Source organism: Centroberyx gerrardi, chromosome 6 (genome assembly GCF_048128805.1).
Source record: "Centroberyx gerrardi isolate f3 chromosome 6, fCenGer3.hap1.cur.20231027, whole genome shotgun sequence".
In the NCBI taxonomy this organism is placed as follows: domain Eukaryota; kingdom Metazoa; phylum Chordata; class Actinopteri; order Beryciformes; family Berycidae; genus Centroberyx; species Centroberyx gerrardi.
Genome location: NC_136002.1, coordinates 4412433 through 4433229, shown reverse-complemented (window position 1 = coordinate 4433229; position 20797 = coordinate 4412433). Strand labels below are relative to the sequence as shown.

The 20797-nt window shown below is 39.8% G+C and overlaps 1 protein-coding gene across 1 annotated transcript in view; it reads left to right on the top strand.

Moving 5' to 3' along the window:
• Window positions 1–20797, top strand: part of LOC139921993 (seizure protein 6-like) — a 125330-nt gene that overhangs the window by 61386 nt on the left and 43147 nt on the right. The window contains exon 4 of the mRNA XM_078284234.1: window positions 17094–17283. Within this exon, the coding sequence (XP_078140360.1) occupies window positions 17094–17283 (190 nt within the window). The remainder of the gene's footprint in view (window positions 1–17093; window positions 17284–20797) is intronic.

The following is a 20797-nucleotide window of genomic DNA, read 5'->3' as shown; positions in this document are numbered from 1 at the left end:
CTGATAGGCGCTCCTCTATACTAGAATGCATAGTATGCCAGGCAGCACAATTCTTCAAAGAGCACAAGACCGTAGCATTCTATTTTAGCTTGTCATATCCTTTTTATATCACAAATTTCTTAAACTATCTCACCAAATCAGAAAGGTGTTACGGAGTTACAACTTGCAGAAAGCAAAAGCACTATTCATGATATATCCGTTTTTTAAAAATTCATTTATTTCTTTTCTGACAGTAGCCACTCGACCGGGAAATGCTAATGACCATCAGTGTGGGATTTGTCTCAGTAGGTTATATCAGAGCCGCAGGTTTTGCCATTACTGTAACCATGTTACACTTTTGAAGAATGGCTTTTACTCAAGACTATGTCAGTTAGGTAGATAGTTTCATATTGTAGTTATCCATCTGCAGCAAAATTATATGAGCAAGGTCACGGCTCTACCCTCCTCCAATCCATTGCCCCCTCCCTTGCCCCTGTCCTTGTGCCATCCGGAGTGCTTCACATCAGTCAAAGACGACAATCTAATGAAAGATCCTTGTCCTGAGCCACGGTGCCTTCAAGTGCGTTCTCCCAAATAGCCATTAAAATGCCCTGCACTCTACGATTGCCTTTCAGAGAGGAGGAAATTGGAGAAGGCAATAGATTGGGCCAGAGGATTAAAACGGTGGAGGGGTTGATTAGATAGCAGCAGCTTGTCAAGATGTCAATGACCACGGGAAAGGATATGCTTTCAGGCAGCCCACCAGGCCCCACAGAGGCCCGTTTTATGAATACCTTCAAAGTAGAATGTATCCACATTTCCATATCCACTGTCGTCTGTTCATATGTGCTGCGAAGGTCAAAGTGCTTTCTTTTGTCCAAAATTCCATTTCCTTTTTTACTGACATGTCATATGTGTATGTAAGATGTTTATATGGGAAGACTTTAGTTTTTGTTGATTTAGTATTTGGTCACAGATTTAGCATTGAATTATAAAACTGTCTACACTACATGGGGAGATAATAGTGGTGAGAGTGAAACCTTGGATTAGAATAGTTATTCATATATATTCTCTAACTAGGCTAATTTCTACTGAATGAAATTATAGTGAAATTAAACTATTCCTCAATCCGCCGGATAATGTAATAATTTGTCAGATTGTAAAATAAATGTCCCTCTAAATGAGTCAAAAATAGAATATAACCTATAAATGTAAGCAATTGCTGGATAATGAAATAACATCTCCAGATGGATTTTCTAGTATTTTTTTTTAATCATTCTAAAGATATTATTACATTATTCAGCAATTTATTGCATTAGCAGGTCTTATTACATTTTTGACCCAGTTAGAGGGAGATTTCATTACATTTGGAGAAGTTATTACATTATCCAGCAATTACTCCATTATCATGTATTACAGTCATTCAGAGGGATCCAGCAAACAAAACAGTAAACAAACGAGAGCATGGTGGAGACAATTGGTCGATTCTCCAGTGGTATTGTTAGTGCTAGTGTTTCTCAAAATTAAGACCACATTTCCCATAATCCCCATTGCTCCCTGCCCCCTCCTCTCCAATTATATTTGTCCGTTAAGCCCAGTGGTCTTAATAGATTAGCCACTCTCCACTAGTGCTTGACCAAAGTGAAAGTTTGGATGGCTCCCAACTTCTTACAGTTTAACAACTTGACAAAACTGAGGTACTCGTTTTGGGGCTGAATCACCAATCTCAACTGATTAGTTAGTACCTTGCTCCCCTTGAAATGAATATACAGTTGTCAGTTCAAAATGTAGGTGTGACCTTTGACCCCCATTTTAAGTTCGACACCTATGTTATATCTGTGATCCAGTCCTGTTTCTTCCATTTAAGAAATAAAGGGTTAGAAAATTAGATCAGCGATCAGCTGTGCCTTCCACTTTTTACCAGGCTTAACCAAACAACTATTGCTCGGTTGCAACTGGTCCATAACGCTGCTGCAAAGTTACTAACTAATATCTCTCAGAGAGACCACATTACTCCCATTTTAGCCACTCTGCAATGGTTACCCATCAAATTCAGAAATGAGTTTAAGATACTTTTAATAACTTTTAAAGCTCTTCATGGATTGGCCCCATCTTATATTTCTGATTTGTTATCCCAATACATACCATCATGGTGATGGTATGTGGTGGTCTGCTGATGAAGGCCTTCTTGTAATATCCCATACTATATTCAATTCAAGAGGTGACTGCGCTTTCACTGTTTTGGTTCCCAGATTATGGAACTGTTGACTGTTTTAAAAAAAAGAAGCTTAAAAACTCATCTTTTTACTTCGGGTCAACCTATTTTTATTGCTCCCTATGTTCTTTTATTTATTTATCTGTATTTTGTTCTGCCTGACATTTTACTACAGATTTTACCCATGTATTTGTTGTGCTTACTGGTGCTGCTCTAAATCTGCATTGAAGTACCTTTTTACTGTATTGCATCACCTGAATTTTGTATGCTTTTTTATTTATTTTATTTAGAATGTTTGTTTCTATCATGTGAAGCACTTCTGGTTAGAAAAGTGCTGTATACATGAAGTTTTACTTACTTTCTCCTCCTTCTGAGGAGGATCAACATGTTGGAAGTGATTTCTCCATCGGTCTTTCACTCCTTCCACCATCTGCTGCCAGAAACTCTGAAAGCTTTAGCTCCGTTTGCTCTGGAAGACCAGCGCCCTCTTCCTGTTTTGTGCCATAAAGTGATCCAGCAGATTTCCCTCCAAATCTGACTCAGTGGCTCACAATGTAAAACGCAGAGTAGAGGTCTTGTTTGTTTACAGAAATTATTATACTTATTATACATATTATAAAAATTATACTAATGTCTCGAAATTAATGTGGTAATGATTTACTGATGTTAAAATACTACATTCAGCACCTTTAATTTCACTATAATTGAATTTGCTATAAATTTGCCTAATTAGAGAACATATAAGAATGATTATTGTAATCACTCTCACCGCTGTTGTCTCTCTTCGCACTGTGTAGACATTTTGATCAGTTATTACATAATCCAGCATTTATTACATTACCAGTTTGCTACAAGAACCCCTGGGAGTCCGCCACTTTGAGCACCGCAGCAACGGAGCACTGTATCTTTTAAAACTCCCATGATGCACAGACCACACCGATCCGGGCCGATCCCCCTCTCATCTGTAGAAAAGCTGCCTCTGCCTCTCCCTCATGACTCCACTGTTTACACTCAGGCAGTGAGCGGTTCAATGAACAGCAGTCAAACAGCTCTATAGACAGCAGCATTCAATAAAACAACCTCTCCACTCCTCTGCCACTGCCCTGGAACAAGTTTATTGTAGTGCCAGGCAGATCTGCCTCTCTCTCTCTCTCTCTCTCTCTCTCACACACACACACACACACACACACACAGACACACACACATTCTCTCATTCACCTTTCTGTCTTTCACTATCAATTCAATTCCAATATGCTTTACTAACATAGAACATACAGTATCAATTGAGGTAATATTATAAGCATTAACTAGATGGCAACTAGTAGTAATTAAACAAAAATCAATACATATCAGTGTTATCAGCAATAATATGCTAAATAAACATTCAATAACAATTCAACTTTTCCATTCAATTAACTATTACTAGTGTATACATAATGAGTATGTGCAGATACACACACACACACACACACACACACACACACACACACACACAAACACATGCACATATACACATTTCTCCCGTATCAGGTGACATTTAGTATTTCAGTTTTCCCCCAATCGCACCTTAAGCTTTTCTTTCTTACTATCACTCTCTGTATCTATTCTCTATCTTCTATCTTCTCCTATCTCTCTCTTTCTTCTATCAGTCTTTCTCCGTGGGCCAGATAATATTTCTATAATCTTTTGACCATTTTCCACACTTTCACCTGAAATGCGATATGCGCTTTTTTTTGTCCTGCCTTTCATCGTGGATTTAAAATGTAAAAAAAAATTAAATATTAAATGAATATGTCTGAAACTGTGAGGGGAGAAAAGAGATCAGCGACAAGTGATGTTTTCGTCCCTGGGAATGTTTTTCACTCCTGTTTGACTGCACTTTAGCCCTCAGATAAAACAGCAAAGACCTGAGAAGGGTTCAATTATAGGATTTCCACGTGGAGCCTCACTTAACATCACTCCGGGGGAGCAGGAGAACATGGAGATGCACTTAATTTGGCAGCTGGGGAGTCGTGACTCTGTCATCTGGCTGTGATTGTTCCTGCCACCGTCAACCTGGGCGGTGGTGTGAAAAACATGCAGCGACGCTGATTGAGGTTGTTCTTGGCTCTGGCTTTTTCTCGCTGTGGTGCTTTTTCTGCTTGCCAGAAAGGCAAGCGGGGCAAGAGCTGCTGTGTCTAAGAGCCTGTAGGATTTTCATTAGGTCCTTGTTGAACTGCCATGTCTGAAATGCCAGTTGTAGTGACCTTTATAGACCAGCTGATGGACCATAAGCTATAAGCTAGAAATATATTTAAAATATATTTTTAATATATATTTTATGATATATGTAAATATTGAAATATTCAAAAAGGTAGGCGACTGACTTGGGAGCCAGAGGGCCCTACAAAAGACAAGAATGTAACTAATGTAAACTTATTTTCAATCAAAATAATAGAAATGTACTTATTGAAAAACACCTCTCTTTTGTTAAAATAAATTATTTCAATCTTGAGTCATGGAGTCATGTGGAAATCTATGTTAATATATTTATTTTCCATATGGAGATGCAAGTTTTGACTGCAGCTGCATTGGGAGATTCATTTTTCCATTTCACATTTCTCTACAATAGCTTGTGGAAGCGTTTGAGCTAGTAGAAAATTCATTTCAAGTTCTGTTGGCTGTCTTGGGTCAGTGTTGGCTGCTCAAAAAGTTGCTAGAAGTTGCCAGCAACTTCTAGTTGTTGCTAGAATGTTGTGCAGTATTTTGCATATGCATGATGTCATCAAGTTTTTTTACATGCAAAGCTGGACTTTGAGAGTGAGGGAGAGCACCTAACTGGACCAACCAACAGTCTCCTGCTCTCAGTGGAGGGAGGGTCTAGACTGTATACGGGAAGCGCTGTGATCAGAACTCTGGATTAGACAAGAATTGTTGCCAAATGATTTGTTAACACATTAACATTATTTTTAGATGGTCTGAAGAAGTAGCTAGGTTTGTTGCTAGTTGCTTGAGAAATAGTCACCAGGAGCGCCTGAAAAGTCACTAAATCTACACCATGCTGGCAACAGTGCTTTGGGTTTGTAGAAAAGCTTGTTAGACAAGATGCTTGCTAGAACTAGCTCTAAGCTTTAAACTGAAGTCATTCAGAGCCATGTGCTTGAACACCACGCCAACTATTCTCCATCATCCTGGTTTTCCTGCGCTCTCTCTCCTCACACCACACCACTGATGCAAAGTTATCGAAGCGTGTGATAAGTAGGGGAGAGCGGGGTAAGATGAGCTCCTTGAGGACTGGGTTCATAAACACTGTTCTGTAGTGTTCAAGATACAAAACAAATAATAAATAAATTGCAGTTATTCATTAAAATACTATTGTTAATATCAGAAATCAACGAGGTGGCAAGTTGAACAACTGGCTCAATTTACCCCTTGGCTTTTGACTCGACTTACCCCATAGCCACCTTTTTGAAATAGCTGGTCTACACACTAGTTCACTGCTTTCCTTTTGCTAATTCATGTGGTTTTAGTCCTTGGTAGACCAACATTTTTCATATATATGTTTGAATGTAGCTAAAACAATAATGAGACAACAGCCATTAAACAATGAATGTAAAATTTTACTTTTTGTTGCAAAAAACAGTTTTATGAGCATAAATGTATTACTACTTATTATTCTATGTGGCTGGTTCCATCACAGCCATGTTGAAATGGAAGTCTCTTCCTAAATGCCTGGTCACATGACACTTAACCATGCTTATCATTGCTAGGATACAGGGGGTGGGTCAACTTACCCACTGGCTCATCTTACCCCACTCTCCCCTATCTAATAGCATTTGTGGTGATGGTGATAGTCAATACTGTTTTTTAGGCTAATATTAGGGTTTTGTAGGCTGATATTGATGATATTTTCTGGTCTGAAACTGCCAATGTAACCAATCAAACTGCATCATATAAATCATATCAGAGGTGGACGACACTGACTGGACCAGATCTGATTTTAAATCAAAGGACAACACCGGCCCCATGTAATGGCAAAACAACACATAGGTCTAACCCTAATGGTGATGATGTGAATGGTGCTATTTGCAGTGTGTGGTCATAACCTGACAGCCCTCTGTCTGTCTGTCTGATCTTTCCAGATAGGCCTGGGTACTCTGGCCTCTGCTCAGGACAACAGACAAGTCTATTGTTATTGCTGAGAGCAAGGATACAGCTATGTAGCGTGAAAGGCAGGAGAGTGGAGAGTGGAGGACAGAAGTCTGTTACTCCTCTCTCTCTCTCTCTCTCTCTCTCTCCCCAGCCTCTTTGCTCTCAGCTCCGCCTTTTGTAGCCGGCTATTGTCGGCGGAGGATTTGAGGTGTGTGTTTGTGGCTGAGGCAGGCCTTTTAGATGTGCACAGTGCAGCGCTGCACTTTGGAAATCCTCTCCGGTGGGGTTTTTCAGATGTGGATGTTTTTTTTCTTTTTTTTTTTTTTTCTGCTTCAGGTGAGCCACGCTTGATGGGTCAGCTATCAGCTCCGTGCAGCCCTGCACATCAGGCTTTGATTCACCTCTCGAAGACACACTCACACACATACACACACACACACACACATATTTATACACGTACACGCAACAGAGCACAGTGCAGGCACATACACCTTTGTACACATTCTCCTTCTTATTGCCCTTGACTTTTCACTTGACTTTTTGGAAACTCCAGCCTTTGTACCAGCTCGCTTTAGGGAGAGAGAGAGAGAGCGTCGATGAGCGCGCTGCATACATATAGACTCAAATTAGAAAACTGAATTTTCCTCTCTAGCATTTTTGGTGACAGAATGAGCAATAGGCCCGCAATAATGCGAGGAAGAAATGGAATACTAAATGCAACGAGAGAGAGAAACAGAGGAGGTAAAGTGGATGCTACAAAGTGCGTCGCTGTCAGAAATTCTGACTGAATCGATGGCACAGTGTTAATAAAGCTGCCCTCAGGCTCCTTTCTACTCGGAGTTGTTCAATCGATTAAACTGATCTTGTGTTAACACCCCATTGATGCAGAGAGAGGTAGATATGGCAGTCCTGCTGACCTCCTGTAAATAGTGAGTACAATGAGGAAAGCACCGTGCGTTTCTTCAAATATTTCTGTGCTTTTCCCACTGCTGAATTTGATCAAGATCAGAGTGGATTGGTAGAAGTTGGAGCACTCGCTTAAATATGCCGCACATACAGAGGGAATTTACAAGCTGTACTACTCACAGCCTTGACTCTCACTGATGTATTTTGTAATATAATTATGAGCTTTGGATTTGTGAGTCTTCTCTACTTTCTCTTGTTCTGCACTTGTTCTGCTGTAGCAACAGAAATGTAAGGTGCCTTTCTCTCCTGTTCCTCAACTCCGTCTTAGAAGATGCTGAATCCACTAGAGACAGAAATAGTCATTTGGAAAGACAATTATCAGTGCTTGGCTTACTTTGAATATTATTTGTGCTTTATAATCTCAGCGTCCCCAGACGGTAGAAATCCTTGAACAGGCGTCTCAGTGTTATCGCACTATCACAATGTTTCTCACTTCTGTTTCATATTGATATACCAGAATGAAATTTCTGCACACAGTTCCCTGAGAAAAAGAAAAAAAAAAAGATAGATTTTATTTCCCTCTATGCAATTTATTCTGTTCAGCACCATTTCTCACACAGGGCCATTCATATTCAATGACAAACAGGTCCCAGAATCTGAATTCCCATTCTGTTTTTGTTCATACATACAGTATCCTGCAGCGCGCCTAAATATATTTTTCATTTACACCTTAACCTTACTTGCTCATCATTCCTGTCTCTCTGTTTTTTTCCCCGCGCAGTAATTTCTCCCCCTCATTCAGGCGTGTTGCATAAAACCAATTTTCCGACAGGCGTGTAGGGATTGCGGTAATAATGAAACAGCAATAGACGAGGTGAATGTTAAAACAAGATAAGTGCAGATCCATAAAGTGTGTGGATGTTCTGTTGCTTTGGAGGACGAGTGTGTTATCCTGCTAGTCACAGGGAGAGTATCATATGTTAGATGCAGTTATATAAATATGCAGAATATATAACCCCATCAAGTTTAACATGTTTTTTATTTTTTTTATTTTATGTTAAAGCAGTATTCCACTTAGTTTTAACATGGTGGTTATTCGGCACTTGATCGTCATGAAAACCAGAATATAAACTAATCACCAAGATCAGATGCAGCTGGATGAGTTTGTAGCATTCAGATTTTTACTTCCCATTCATTTGAATGAGGCTACGAAAATAGACTGAAAACTGACATTTAACACTTTTGTGAGCAGTCCTGGGTCCGTCCTCATTTTGCATTTTTATTCTTGGTTTACACTAAATTTAGTATTTAAAAATAAAAGTAGATCCGGTCTCCCAAACAGGAACTATCTCTCCTAAATGGTATCCCTCCACTATGTTCTCTTCTATCAATAAAAATTATATTTGGCGAAATTATGTTCCAAAACGTTGGACCCACAGTCAATTGAAAATCACAGCAGCGGGATCTGTTGTTGAATCTGTTCACAAAAGTGTTAAATGTCAGTTTTCAGTCTATTTTCGTGACCTCATTCAAATGAATGGGAAGTAAAAATCCTAATGCTACAAACTCGTCCAGCTGCATCCGATCTTGGTGATTAGTTTATATTCTGGTTTTCATGGCGGTCAAGTGCCAAATAACCCCCATGTTAAAACTAAGTGGAATACTGCTTTAAGCTTTATTTACCATGGGGAAGTCGACTGTTGGCCAATGAGCAGCTCCACAGGAGTAGTTAGTGGTTCAGTGCCTTGCTCAGTGGCACCATGACAGTAGTTATTGAGGGTGGAAAGAGTGTTAATCACTTTCCTCACCCACATTTTCCCAACCGGTCCAGGGATTCGAACCTGCAACCTTCCAGTTACAAGCCTGCATCTCTAACCGCTAGGCCCCTGCCTTTGCCCTGTATTTCTTTAAAGTAGTAATCTTCAAAATCCTCATTTTTTTTTTTTACATTTTGGTGACATCTTTGTTGCTAAGCATTCATTGCTGTGGTGTTTCTGCACTGCACTTCCCAGAGGTCACCTGTCAATCAAACAGTGTGTCCAGTACTGTGACGTCTTTTTCCTTGGATTTTCTGTTGATGCACTTTGAGTTTCTCTTTTCTTTGTCTGTTCAGCTGTGGTGGCTATCACTGCTCATGCTAACTACCCAGTTCTAAGCGCTAAGTACCCTTCTTCTGTTTATTCCAAATGAACCGGAAATGTAAAACACGTCACGTGCCTGTGCGCCAGAGGATTTTACCCAGGAAAGAGCTACCAGACAGCGGGTGCTTAGAACAGCAAATGGAAAAGCTTTCATGAACTGGCTGTAGGTTGAATCACTATTGTGTTATATCAATCAGCAAGAGCCATAAACAGCCAATTTATGTATATGAAAAATGTATTTGTATGAAAACGTTACAGGTCATTTAACTTTGTTGACTATACGGGACGATTTCAGTATGATCTACAGTATTTGTCCAACCAAACATCTGTCTCGTCTATATAGTCTTGCCTTTCTGAAGGCAGACTTTACAAGCTCTCCACTCTTCACCTTCAACATACAGTACCTACTCGCCCATTCAGATGACCTTCTACCCATCTGCATTCACACCAGCCACGAAACAATGATTACCAAGGTGTCCTAATGGAAAAAAGGAATAAAACTAACTCTGTCTGCTCGGTGTGACACAATGTTCAATTTCCTTTCAAACAGCCAGTCTAATCTCGGGCCTCTCTCTTTTGTGTTGTTAGCCTTGGCTCTTGTGTGATAGAAGCTTTTGTGCGAAAGACTGGAGGGCGATTCAAGGACGGGGATGTGAATGCATACAGGATATTGTCTGCAGCTTCTCTTTTATGCGCGAGAGAAGACCGCGTTTGCAGCCTTATGTCGCCTTTGTTGCGACTCCATTGGCGAGAGGGTCGGGTGTTGCCACGTTTGTTCCACGCACAATCGTGAAAATCCAAGACAACAAAGCCTCTGAACCTTGTCAATATGGACACCTGACAAGAGAGCATAATCTATAATATATATAATATTATACATCATTTTAACAATATCTTTAGCTTACTCTGGCTGAAAGTTTGTAGATAAAGTGCAATTTATGTCAAAAATTGTTAATATATATATTATGTTCTATATTATATGTTGAATATGTACTTTTATCACAGGTGTGATTCACTTAGTGCCTTTCAATGTATTGTGTGCAATGTTACTTCTGTTTTTTACACAAGTTAAGTTAAAGTATACAACCTCTAAATTTATTATTTTATTTTAGGCATTTTCCGAATAATTAAGAAATTGTAGCGATACGAGCGAAAGTATTTGAGCAACTGCAAAACACAAATGAATTGTTTGCATAGTACACAGTGCATTGCCCCTTTCTCTATCCTTCTCACATGTGGATGTCCCCCCCCCCCCCCCCCCCCGCCCGACAGAGCTGCGCTATCAACACAATCACAGAGCAGGAGGACAACGAGCCAGGGAGACTGTGATAGGTATCGGTTAGTTTAACAAATATAGTTGCAGCCATTAGTTAAACCTGGCTAAAAATCACACATCCTGCAATTATTTCTTAGCATGTAGGCTGTCAATGAATCAGTGTAGCTAACTGAAACTTGGACCAAATTCACTATTACTGCTAGCTAGTTTGATGCTGCTGCTAATATTGACTTTCTCAGCCCAGTATTCTCTCGTTTGCAAACATTATTTTTTCATTTTACATATTATATAGTGAGTGGCTGCAAGACACCCTTGAAAGCAAGAAGGGCGAAAGTAAAAGAGAAAGTAAAGCAGAAGGCAAGACAACAGGTGAGAGGCAGACTGGGGAGTCAGACGGTGGCAGGGCAGCTGACTTACCTTCATCATGCAAGGAAAAAAATAGATTTAGTGACTTTATCTTAAAATCTATCCAATAAAGATTGTTACATTTTGTTTAGAGTCTTCAGCTTGTACTATTATGATAGAAATATAACAAGATAATTGAGTATTCATCACTAAGATATATATATATATATTTTATTGTATTTAATATTTAGCACAGGCAGACAGAAATGCAGAGAGATGAGGGGGAGAAAGAAGAGGACAGTGAGACAGAAAGACAAGAGATGGAAGCAAATATAACAAATGAGTAAAGGGATAGGGTTAAACAACACCGCATTGCTGCACTCCTAAAACAGATGAAGAACTCTCTGCACGTCCCTGGTGGTGACTTTTTCCTCCCCTTTATCTGGTTGGGTCAGAAGGTGAATGACATTTTGGACAAAAATGAATTCTTATATATCAAATGAAAGCTACACTAGGCAAGATTTGTATGTAAAAATCCAATCTTATCAGCCTAAATCACAAAGTGGAGCTGCAACAGACAAAACTGTCACATCCCCATTAACCGACCTGCCTGTAGTGTGAGTTTCTGAGAATTTCTGAGAGTTTTCTGAGAATCTTCTCCACACAGAAAGTGATGAATCGAGGCTGAAAGCGTGAAATCCAAAAGTGTCTCCTGAAGAGCAGCAAGTGAAAGCTGGACTCGCCATTGATGGCTGAACCTCTTTACCCCCTCCACCCCATCACACACTAAGAAGAAGACATTTGGTAGTATCACCTTATTGGATTTCTGGGTATTGTGACTTTATTTCTCAGAATTCTGACTTTTTTTTCTCAGAATTCTGGCTTTATTTCTCAGAATTCTGACTTTATTTCTTCCACTTCTGACTTTATTTCTCAGAATTCTGACATTATCTCACAATTCTGACTTTTTATCTCAGAGAAAAAAAAAGTCAGAATTCCGATATATAAACTCAGAATCATGAAAAAAAAAGTCAGAATTCCGAGATAAAAAGTCAGAATTGTGAGAAAACCCCCCGCAATTGAGTCATTTTTTATTTTATTGAATGGAGGGAATGGGCTTCCATACCATTTTGATCAATTTACAATGGAAATTAACTGGAAGGGTGATTTTTTTTGTTTTCCTGCACAGCCAAAACCCACTCATGTTAAAATCTACTCCCTACCTCCCACAGGCCTCATCTCATTAAGGCAGTTTAGACAGTAACTGAGCGGAGATATTTATGTCACAGAAAAAAAAACGGGATTTTCATCATCAGTGGCCTTCGCTGACATGCTATGGGATGCCTCAGTGTCTCTCTGTTCTCTCCCCACCGTGACCCACTTCTCCTGCTGGAACAGATGTTCCCTCGACTCCATCATTTACTCACCTCCCTCTTAATTACTGCTGTTAATTAGCAGACGGTACATACACACACACACACACACACACACAAACACACGCACATACATTTCCATGGAAACACACACAGGATATATTTTCATCTGATGATAATGACCGTGATATTGCTCTGATATATAAAACACTGCTTGTTGCATTTAAGAGGCAAGTAAGTTCAGCAGTTACAGTCTGCTGAATAGCAATTATGGATGAAGGGAGAAAGTGTGATGTTTTGAAGGAGGCAAGCAATTAGAGGTAAATAGTCCTCTTATTCTCTCCTGGCCTTGCTTTCCATCCGCATTACGGAGAAGAGGAGAGAGAGAGAAGAAGATCAACAGAGAGTCTCAGTGGGGAACAGGAGAATATATAATAGAGAAATACAGTCTTCCAGTACAACATTAAACATGTTTTTGCATCACGTTGGATCTTCCCCTCATTTCTCTCTGTCTTGTTCTTGGTGTTGTTGCGTTTGTTTTCATTCGTGTCTGCGTGAAAGAGCATCCCTTCACACACACACACACACACACACACACACACGCACACACACACACGCACATCGCAGACTTTGATCCATTAGTCAACACTATATCCCAGGGTTCCATCTGTCCCTGTTTTGCGCTCATCCTCCACGCTGTCCCCAAAGTTGCCGGCTTATATTTAATGAGGAAGTGTCAGTTGAATTATTCAGCCGTCATTTGTTGCTTTTATAAAGTAAATGGATGTCAGGACGGCTTTTCTCTCACACCAGTGCGCTCTCTGTTCTCTATTCTCTGATGTGTCACTGTATAAGATAAGAAGTTTGTTATAAGTATGTAGTTCTTCAGTATGTTTGATTTATGTGACGGAACAAAGCAGAACAGAACAGAACAGAACAGAACAGAATAGAATAGAATAGAATAGAATAGAATAGAGGGCTTTCAGGCGATGTAACACACCCTCTGGCGGCCATATTGGCGGTCCACAGTTCTTAGTAACAGTGGCTGTGAACAGCTGGTTACATTTCTAAATGTACAGCTTGGACAGAGTTCGATAGATAGTTCATTTCTGTGCTGTTTTTGACTGGGAGCTGATCATTTCATCACTGATACATCTGATTGATTTTGTGTTTAGATAATGTGAGATTGTTAGCTAGCTAACCATAGCATCTGGTTTAGCTAACTGTCTTGTTGTGAACACATTTAGACTCTAGCTAACATATCTAATAGGAGCTAGCGTTTGTACTCGCTAGTAGCTGCGTGTTAACATTAAAGGATAATTCTGTGTATTTTCAACCTGGGCCTTATTTTCCTAGTTTTTGCCAATATGATATTTACTCTAGCTAACATATCTAATAGGAGCTAGCATTAGTACTATCTAGTAGTTGTGTGTTAACATTAAAGGATAATTCCGGTTATTTTCAACCTGCGCCTTATTTTCCTAGTTTTTGCCATCATGACGATTGATTTCATGACTTACTTCACTGTAGAGCTTGGCATAGATTAGATTAGATTAGATTATTTAATGACCACACAGCCAGGCTGGTGGAATTTGTTTTCAATACATTAAGCAGGTTCCAACATAGAAACATAAGAACATCAGTACATCATACAATCAATACAATATACAGTACAAGACCCACATCACAGTACAGTAAACATAACATGTATTGCATAACGTTTCATGGCCATAACAGCATAGACAATAATGGAATTTGTCAGAGGGAGTTCAGAGTTCGTCAGTTGGAAAGAAGCTGTTTTTAAAACGGGTTGTTTTGGTGAGCAGAGAACTGTAGCGCGTCTCAGAGGGCAACAGCTGGAAAACATGGTGTGCTGGGTGAGTGGGGTCAGAAATTATTTTTCTTGCCCTTTTCACTGTCCGTTTGTGATGAAGTGATTCGATTGATGGGAGGGGGATGCCAATGATTTTGGATGATTTGTTGACAATGCGCTTCAGTTCACCAGGCGCACTGCTGTCCAACACACACATACAGGACCAACGTAATCTCCAACAGTTGAACCCTGCTATCTAAAGTTGCAGTTCTTCAGTATGTTTGAATTTAGTTATGTGATACAGCAAATAGGAATTGAATAGAATAGGTTAGTGGGGAAACTTCATTTTTGTGACTGCATATGACATGTTTGCATATCTGAAGTCGCATTTGTTTCAGCCAGTGATTTGGACTCGGAAGTGTACTGGCATCCATTACGTCGTCAAAGTAATAACTCTGTTTCCAGACATGGGTTCACCCCCCCATGATTATGTTTGTGAGGTACAGTTATACAGAGGCTGGACTTGTGCCAGGGCAAATTGGATTACGCCTCCCAATGTTCCCTCAAGTGTTTTATTATCCCTGAGCTCAAGGCATAATGTGATTACTTGGTGATGCCCTTTGTTCGCCGCACTATTATCCTGATGCTGTGTCCATGAGTTCATTAACAGCACATTATGACTTGTTATACACAACGACGCTGCCACTTTGTCTGTGGCACATTGCAGAGGCTGCCGCGCTGCTATGAGTGCTTCATGTTATATTCAGGCTAGGTAGGCTGCTATGTGGGTGGAGCTGCAAGACAAGTTTTGGGTAACAAAGTGCCCTATGAAATAATAATAGACATATATAAATAGTATTCAGTGCAGTTAAGTGGCAACAGTCATCAATTTCTCACTGATTTTACAGCTGAAACACCAGCAAAACTTAGTAACCAAAATGAAAACTTCTTGGCATGGGTTGGGAATTAAACCGTTTTTTGACGCGGCATGTGAACTGGCCCTTGGGTAGTCATTAGGAATTTTAATGTACTCATAATGCCTTATGACCATGCCTTTAAGAACACATAATGCTTACTGATTAAATCAACACTCATAAAACAATATAGATATAATGAATTATGAGTACAAGCGTCCTATGAATGTTTATGACCATCTATCAGAGGTTGTCTGACACCATTCTAATCTCAATGGGACAAGCTCTTATGCCATGTGCATCATGTGTGCATCATAATTCCTTATGACTGCCCTTATGATACTATATATATATACAGCAGTCGCAGAAACCCAGAAGACATTTAGACATTGAATAGATGACACAACGGCCTGTACCAACCTTGAAAATCGGTGGAAATAAAACACCAAGATGAAAGTTGAGTCGTCCATACCTGCATCATTTTGTGAAATCAGGACCTAAAGATCTTTCTGATATCAGTTCAAAACAGTTTCCAAAGCTGTTTAACATGATTTTTTACCATGCAATAATATCATATTGTAAAAATGTTGTGTTGATTTGGGTTGAAGTTGAACTTGGCCACTTCTTGCATGTCGCCGTCTGTCAAATTCTTGCTGAGTGCCAAGTTCTGTTGGTGGTTTGAGCTGTAAAATCAGTGGGGAATTGATGACTGTCTTGAATACTGTTTATTATATTATTTATATACATGTCTATTATGTCTATTTTTATATTATCGGACACTCATTACTCACTCACTATCATTGCATCGCTAACCATGAAGTCTTTATCTATAATTTGCCTCTGATTTGGATATTCATGTAATATTATGATACTGTATATGACAGATACGTCCTGTCTGTGGATACACTTCACTAGACAGTCTCCCTCAGCAGGTTTTCTCAAGGGAACTGGGGATCCGTCTGCCAGCTAGGTGAGATAGGATGCAGTTGATATGATCTATGGAGGGCCACATGAAGACAAGATGTATCCCTTTCACGCCTGAATAAAGATATACCTGCTGTGATAAAAGCTGGAGTGACAAAGTGGCATTTCTCGCAAGCCGTCGACATGCTGTCAGTGAAGAAGACAGGTTGACAATTATCAAGCCTATCTTCAGTGTAATCACTGAGGTCTACATTGGCCTTTTGGCTTTTCCATATTTCTTACTTTTGATTTGTGCCAGAGTGTTATGCAATGTAGAATGCCAGCGCTGGTTCTTGTGATACATGCTGTATGTCAGTGATATAATGTTTGTCATTTGCTGCACCACACTGACTTAGACTGAGCTTTGTCCCAGACCAAGAAGCTTCAACACTGCGCTTAATCCACAGCTGTAAAGGTTACTAAGATCACTAAGATTCACTAAGATGTGTGAAGTGAACACTAAGAAGTGTTTTCTTTCAAGAGCGCAGAGTTTTTGTCTTATTCACTAAGAGATTCCTGCAAATCCAGTTGAAGCTCAAACAAGCCCTCGAGACCCCTGTGCAAGCAAATAGCCTCCTTCATCAATTGCAAGTGCAAATAGCTTCACCTGTAAGACTGATCCACCAAGGCTGGCACCCTTGTGCCCTAAATCCAGTTAATAATTGGAGCATGCTCTGATCTGATCCTAGATTCTCGGATGGAAAGCCCTCTGCCTTGCTTCCTGACTTGCTGGTGGATGATGCAGCATCTTGCAGCAATGATAGCAGCCATTCTGGTCATGTGTGGGAATCATAATGAGATTAATTCATATGCCTGACCATGACAAGCGCAAAGATACTACATTTTTTTGACCAGTGCTATTAGGCAGCTTTCCACTTACTATGCATGGTTAGTGAATAGCATGTCTTTCTGATTTGGTCATTTGGTGATATAGCGCGTTCTTCCCTGCGCAAACCTTTAGTGAATCTGGGTCTCAGTGTTTTCTAATATGACACTAAAATATCCCTACTACTCCTTCACTTTCTGTCCCTTTCCAGGTGATGAATGTGAATCTATCGGAGGGTGACAAGGTGGTGTTTGAAGACCTGGGCAATGGGGAGAACACCATGCTGGCCAATGAGTCCATCCTGATGAGAGGGTTGGTAGTGCGAAGCCGCAGCAACCAGATCACCATCCGCTTTCACAGCCAAAGGTCTCAGGCCGGATCAGTCCTGCTGCGCTACCAAGGTAAGGCTGGATTCAAATCAAACTGTGCTGGTATGTTGTTGACACTTTTCCCAAAGGAGACTATTAAACTACAACTTTGGTAAACAAGCAACAGCAAATTTAAATGTCGCCTCCTGAGTAACTGCATTTTTTCTGCTTTGACATCATTAGGCCTTTCAGTATTAATTTAAATCTTTTGTGCTCGCTGATGCCTACCTGGGGTGTGAAGTGTGGTTTGTAGGCACAACCCAGTAGTGTTAGATTGATATATCGGTTTGCCAAGATATCGAGCTGATATTGCCCATTTATTAAAAATCAAATATCAGCCAGTCAGTGTGGTCCACCTCTGATATGATGGTGTTTGATTGATTACATATTTATTGTAGAATTGATCAATACAGCACTGGTTGTCTGACATTTTGATCAGATTCCAGAGCTGTTTCACAAGCCACCCTGACAAGAATAAACTTCCTGGGGAAACACTGAATACTTTCATTTTTGGGTCATTTTTTGGCATTACAATGGTGAACTGAAAAATGCTGACTAGAGTCACAAGATATCAGCTATTGGCAGCTTCATTTCAAAATATCTGTATCAGCTTTCAAAAACCTATATTGGTTGAACCTTAGTATCCAGTTTGTTCATATGCACCAGGCAATATAAATCACTCACAAGTAGAGTGCAGGAAAGGATATCTAACACATGACCCAGTCTGGCCACAGCACACCAAGCTCATTTCCATTTATGATTTGAAATAGATTTAATTACTATTCTGGAAATGGAATTGATTCATCTTATCTGGCACGGTGGGATCACATATGCAAAGTCTACCTGTCTCGTACTCCTGGCAGGCTGTGGGCGACGTGTAACAGGGCAAGACTCTGTGTTATCACTTGTTAACAAAATGTGTTGTTCCTGTCAGCCAGAAAATGACTAGTGCTATCAATCAGCCACTTGATTAGCTAATAAATTATCATTGTGACTCTACTTTAATTGTCAATTATTGTACAAGAGATGTCCAAAAGAGACATGGATTTCTGAAAGACTGCATGCCCTGCAGCTTTCAAATGGCAGAGGAGTGAATTGAAAGTCATTTTCTGCAGCTGCTTTTGTTTTTCTGCATTGAAAATCCTTGGAGGGTTTTAAGTGGGTGATGTTAGTTTGAGTTTTTGCACTGTAGAGCCTCTCTTACTGCTCAATGATTTTGTTTGCTTTCTCTCTGACCTTCTCTCATGCATTATATGTCAAATTTTACATGGTTTTGACTTGTTGTTATCATATAGATGGTGTTGGCAGGCATGTTCTGTCATGCCTGGACAGCATGTGCAACCTTTGGTAGAAAGCACAGACTAGACCGACAGCTCTGGGAGTCCACTACTGGCTCACGTCCTTATTGGCACAGACACACAGACGATTATCAAAGCTTTATCTAGTTGTTCTCCCATTTGGCCAGCGGTGGTAAGAGCTAGCAAACAGCTCACAGATTGCTTTTAAGCAGCAGGTAATGATGTTGATGCAACAATTTATCAGGGGAGAAGTTTCGTTTGCCATCTGCGCTTTGGAGGGCAATCAATGGAAACAAGGGATGAATGAACGGATATCAAAGAAAGGAATAGTCTCTCAACACAGTTTTCAGGGGATGAAAGTTGAGCAGGTCCAGATCTGACCCTGTCTCCTGGTGGCTGTTAAAGACACGAAAAGATATGATGAAACTTTATTGATCCCGGTGGGGAAACTGGCTTGCTGCAGCAGCAAGCGTAATAGGACACAGTAAAGACAAATAGATTCTAAATGATAAGATAGTGAATGAGGAGTATATAAGCATATGCAACTGACAATTTCAAGGTTAGAGTGTGTTAAATAGAAATGTATGAATGAAAGTATGAGAGAAAGTATGGATTACAGTGCAAAAAACAGTAGAACATGCTGAGACAATGAAAAAAGGAATGCAGAATACAGTATGTACAATATGAACAACAAACAACATATATGAAATATAGGCTATCCAGTATGATATCAGACAAAAATATATATATATATATTAAAAAAAAAATCAATATGTGTAGGCCTAATATATAACAATAAGAAGGATATGAGAATATGCAGAAAACAAATGTGAGTTTATAGCATATATACACATTTGGAAACAGTTTGGATTATGGCTGTTTCACCTCATCTCTTCTGTGGATATATTTGTTTTCTCTCTGCAGTATGCAAGGAGGTCAGGACTAGACTGAGCTGTGTGCATGTGTGATTGACAGGTAGGGGCAGGACACCTCCTTGCAGAGAGCTGTCCTGATTGGTTGTTAAGATTCAGGCACCCTGAGATTTTGGAGTGGCTGATTACAGGGCCTGGGACAGCTACAGAGACCAGATTTTTTTTCTCAGAGCATTTGATCTATTGATAGCTGTCAGGATGTAAAGAGAACTTACCAAAATGGTTCAAATATAAATTGCTTACCCCAGCTTTAAGCAACAGCTAGCAATAACTGCTGCTGTATACATTATTATGCTGTATCTTGTATATAAACCAAGCTATATATTACATTTACTAATGTAATATATAGCTCTAATATCATATACTGTAACTACGGCTGAAACTACAAATTAAGCAGGAAATCTCAACCAGGATTCGTAGAAGAGGAAAAAAAGAGTCAGAAATCAAAACCTCAGCCCAGCTAGCTGAGCTAGCAGAAACATGAGGCAATAGCTACACAAATAGCTGCTAACAAACTGACACTGAATAGCAAGCATGTAGCCAAAAGGTACACATGGTAAGCGTACAGGGACTAACAATGTAACTGCTCCAGGCTAGAACTAGACACTAAGAACTTTCGGAGATAAGCAGTAGGAAAGTAACTTCACTTTCTAGCTCATTTACCAACCTTGAACCTGAATGTTCTGCCGAGAAAATGAAGAGCGAGTCTATATGTGCGGGAGGGCTTTATAGGGTCGGCCCAGCCTCACAACAACAACAGTAGTGAATCATAAAATCCTTGCATCGAACGTATCCCTCCGCCACAGAGTGATATCAACAACACTGGAGTGATCCGATTGAGGGAAACATAACTCAGATAAAAGGAGACACTGTAACTGGAGAAGATATTGATCGGTGGAGAAAGTATTTTGTACCAATGCAGACGTAGTATTCTTCTTACTCATCTGGCAAGTTAGCTTGCTAGCTAGTCTAGCTATGTTACTTGTGTTACAATCCTAGATTGAGCTGGTAATTCTAGTAAATGATGCTGATGGGTTAAATAAGTGAGGGGGTGGAAGCTTTTTCTCCAAGCTGCGAGATCAGTATTAAAAATTAAGACTGTCCATGTCTATTACCTTCAATGTCTTTCAAGGTAATACATTTATTCAACATCCACAGGGGGCTAACAACATACTCTATGTCTGTACGAGTGAAATTATAAATGTAAACAAATCCAGACTGTTTACATGAAGAACTATTTACCAGGGGATAGGGTTTTATATGAATTCATATCATAAGAACAACCAAATATCTGATGAATTAAAGACAAGAGTGAGA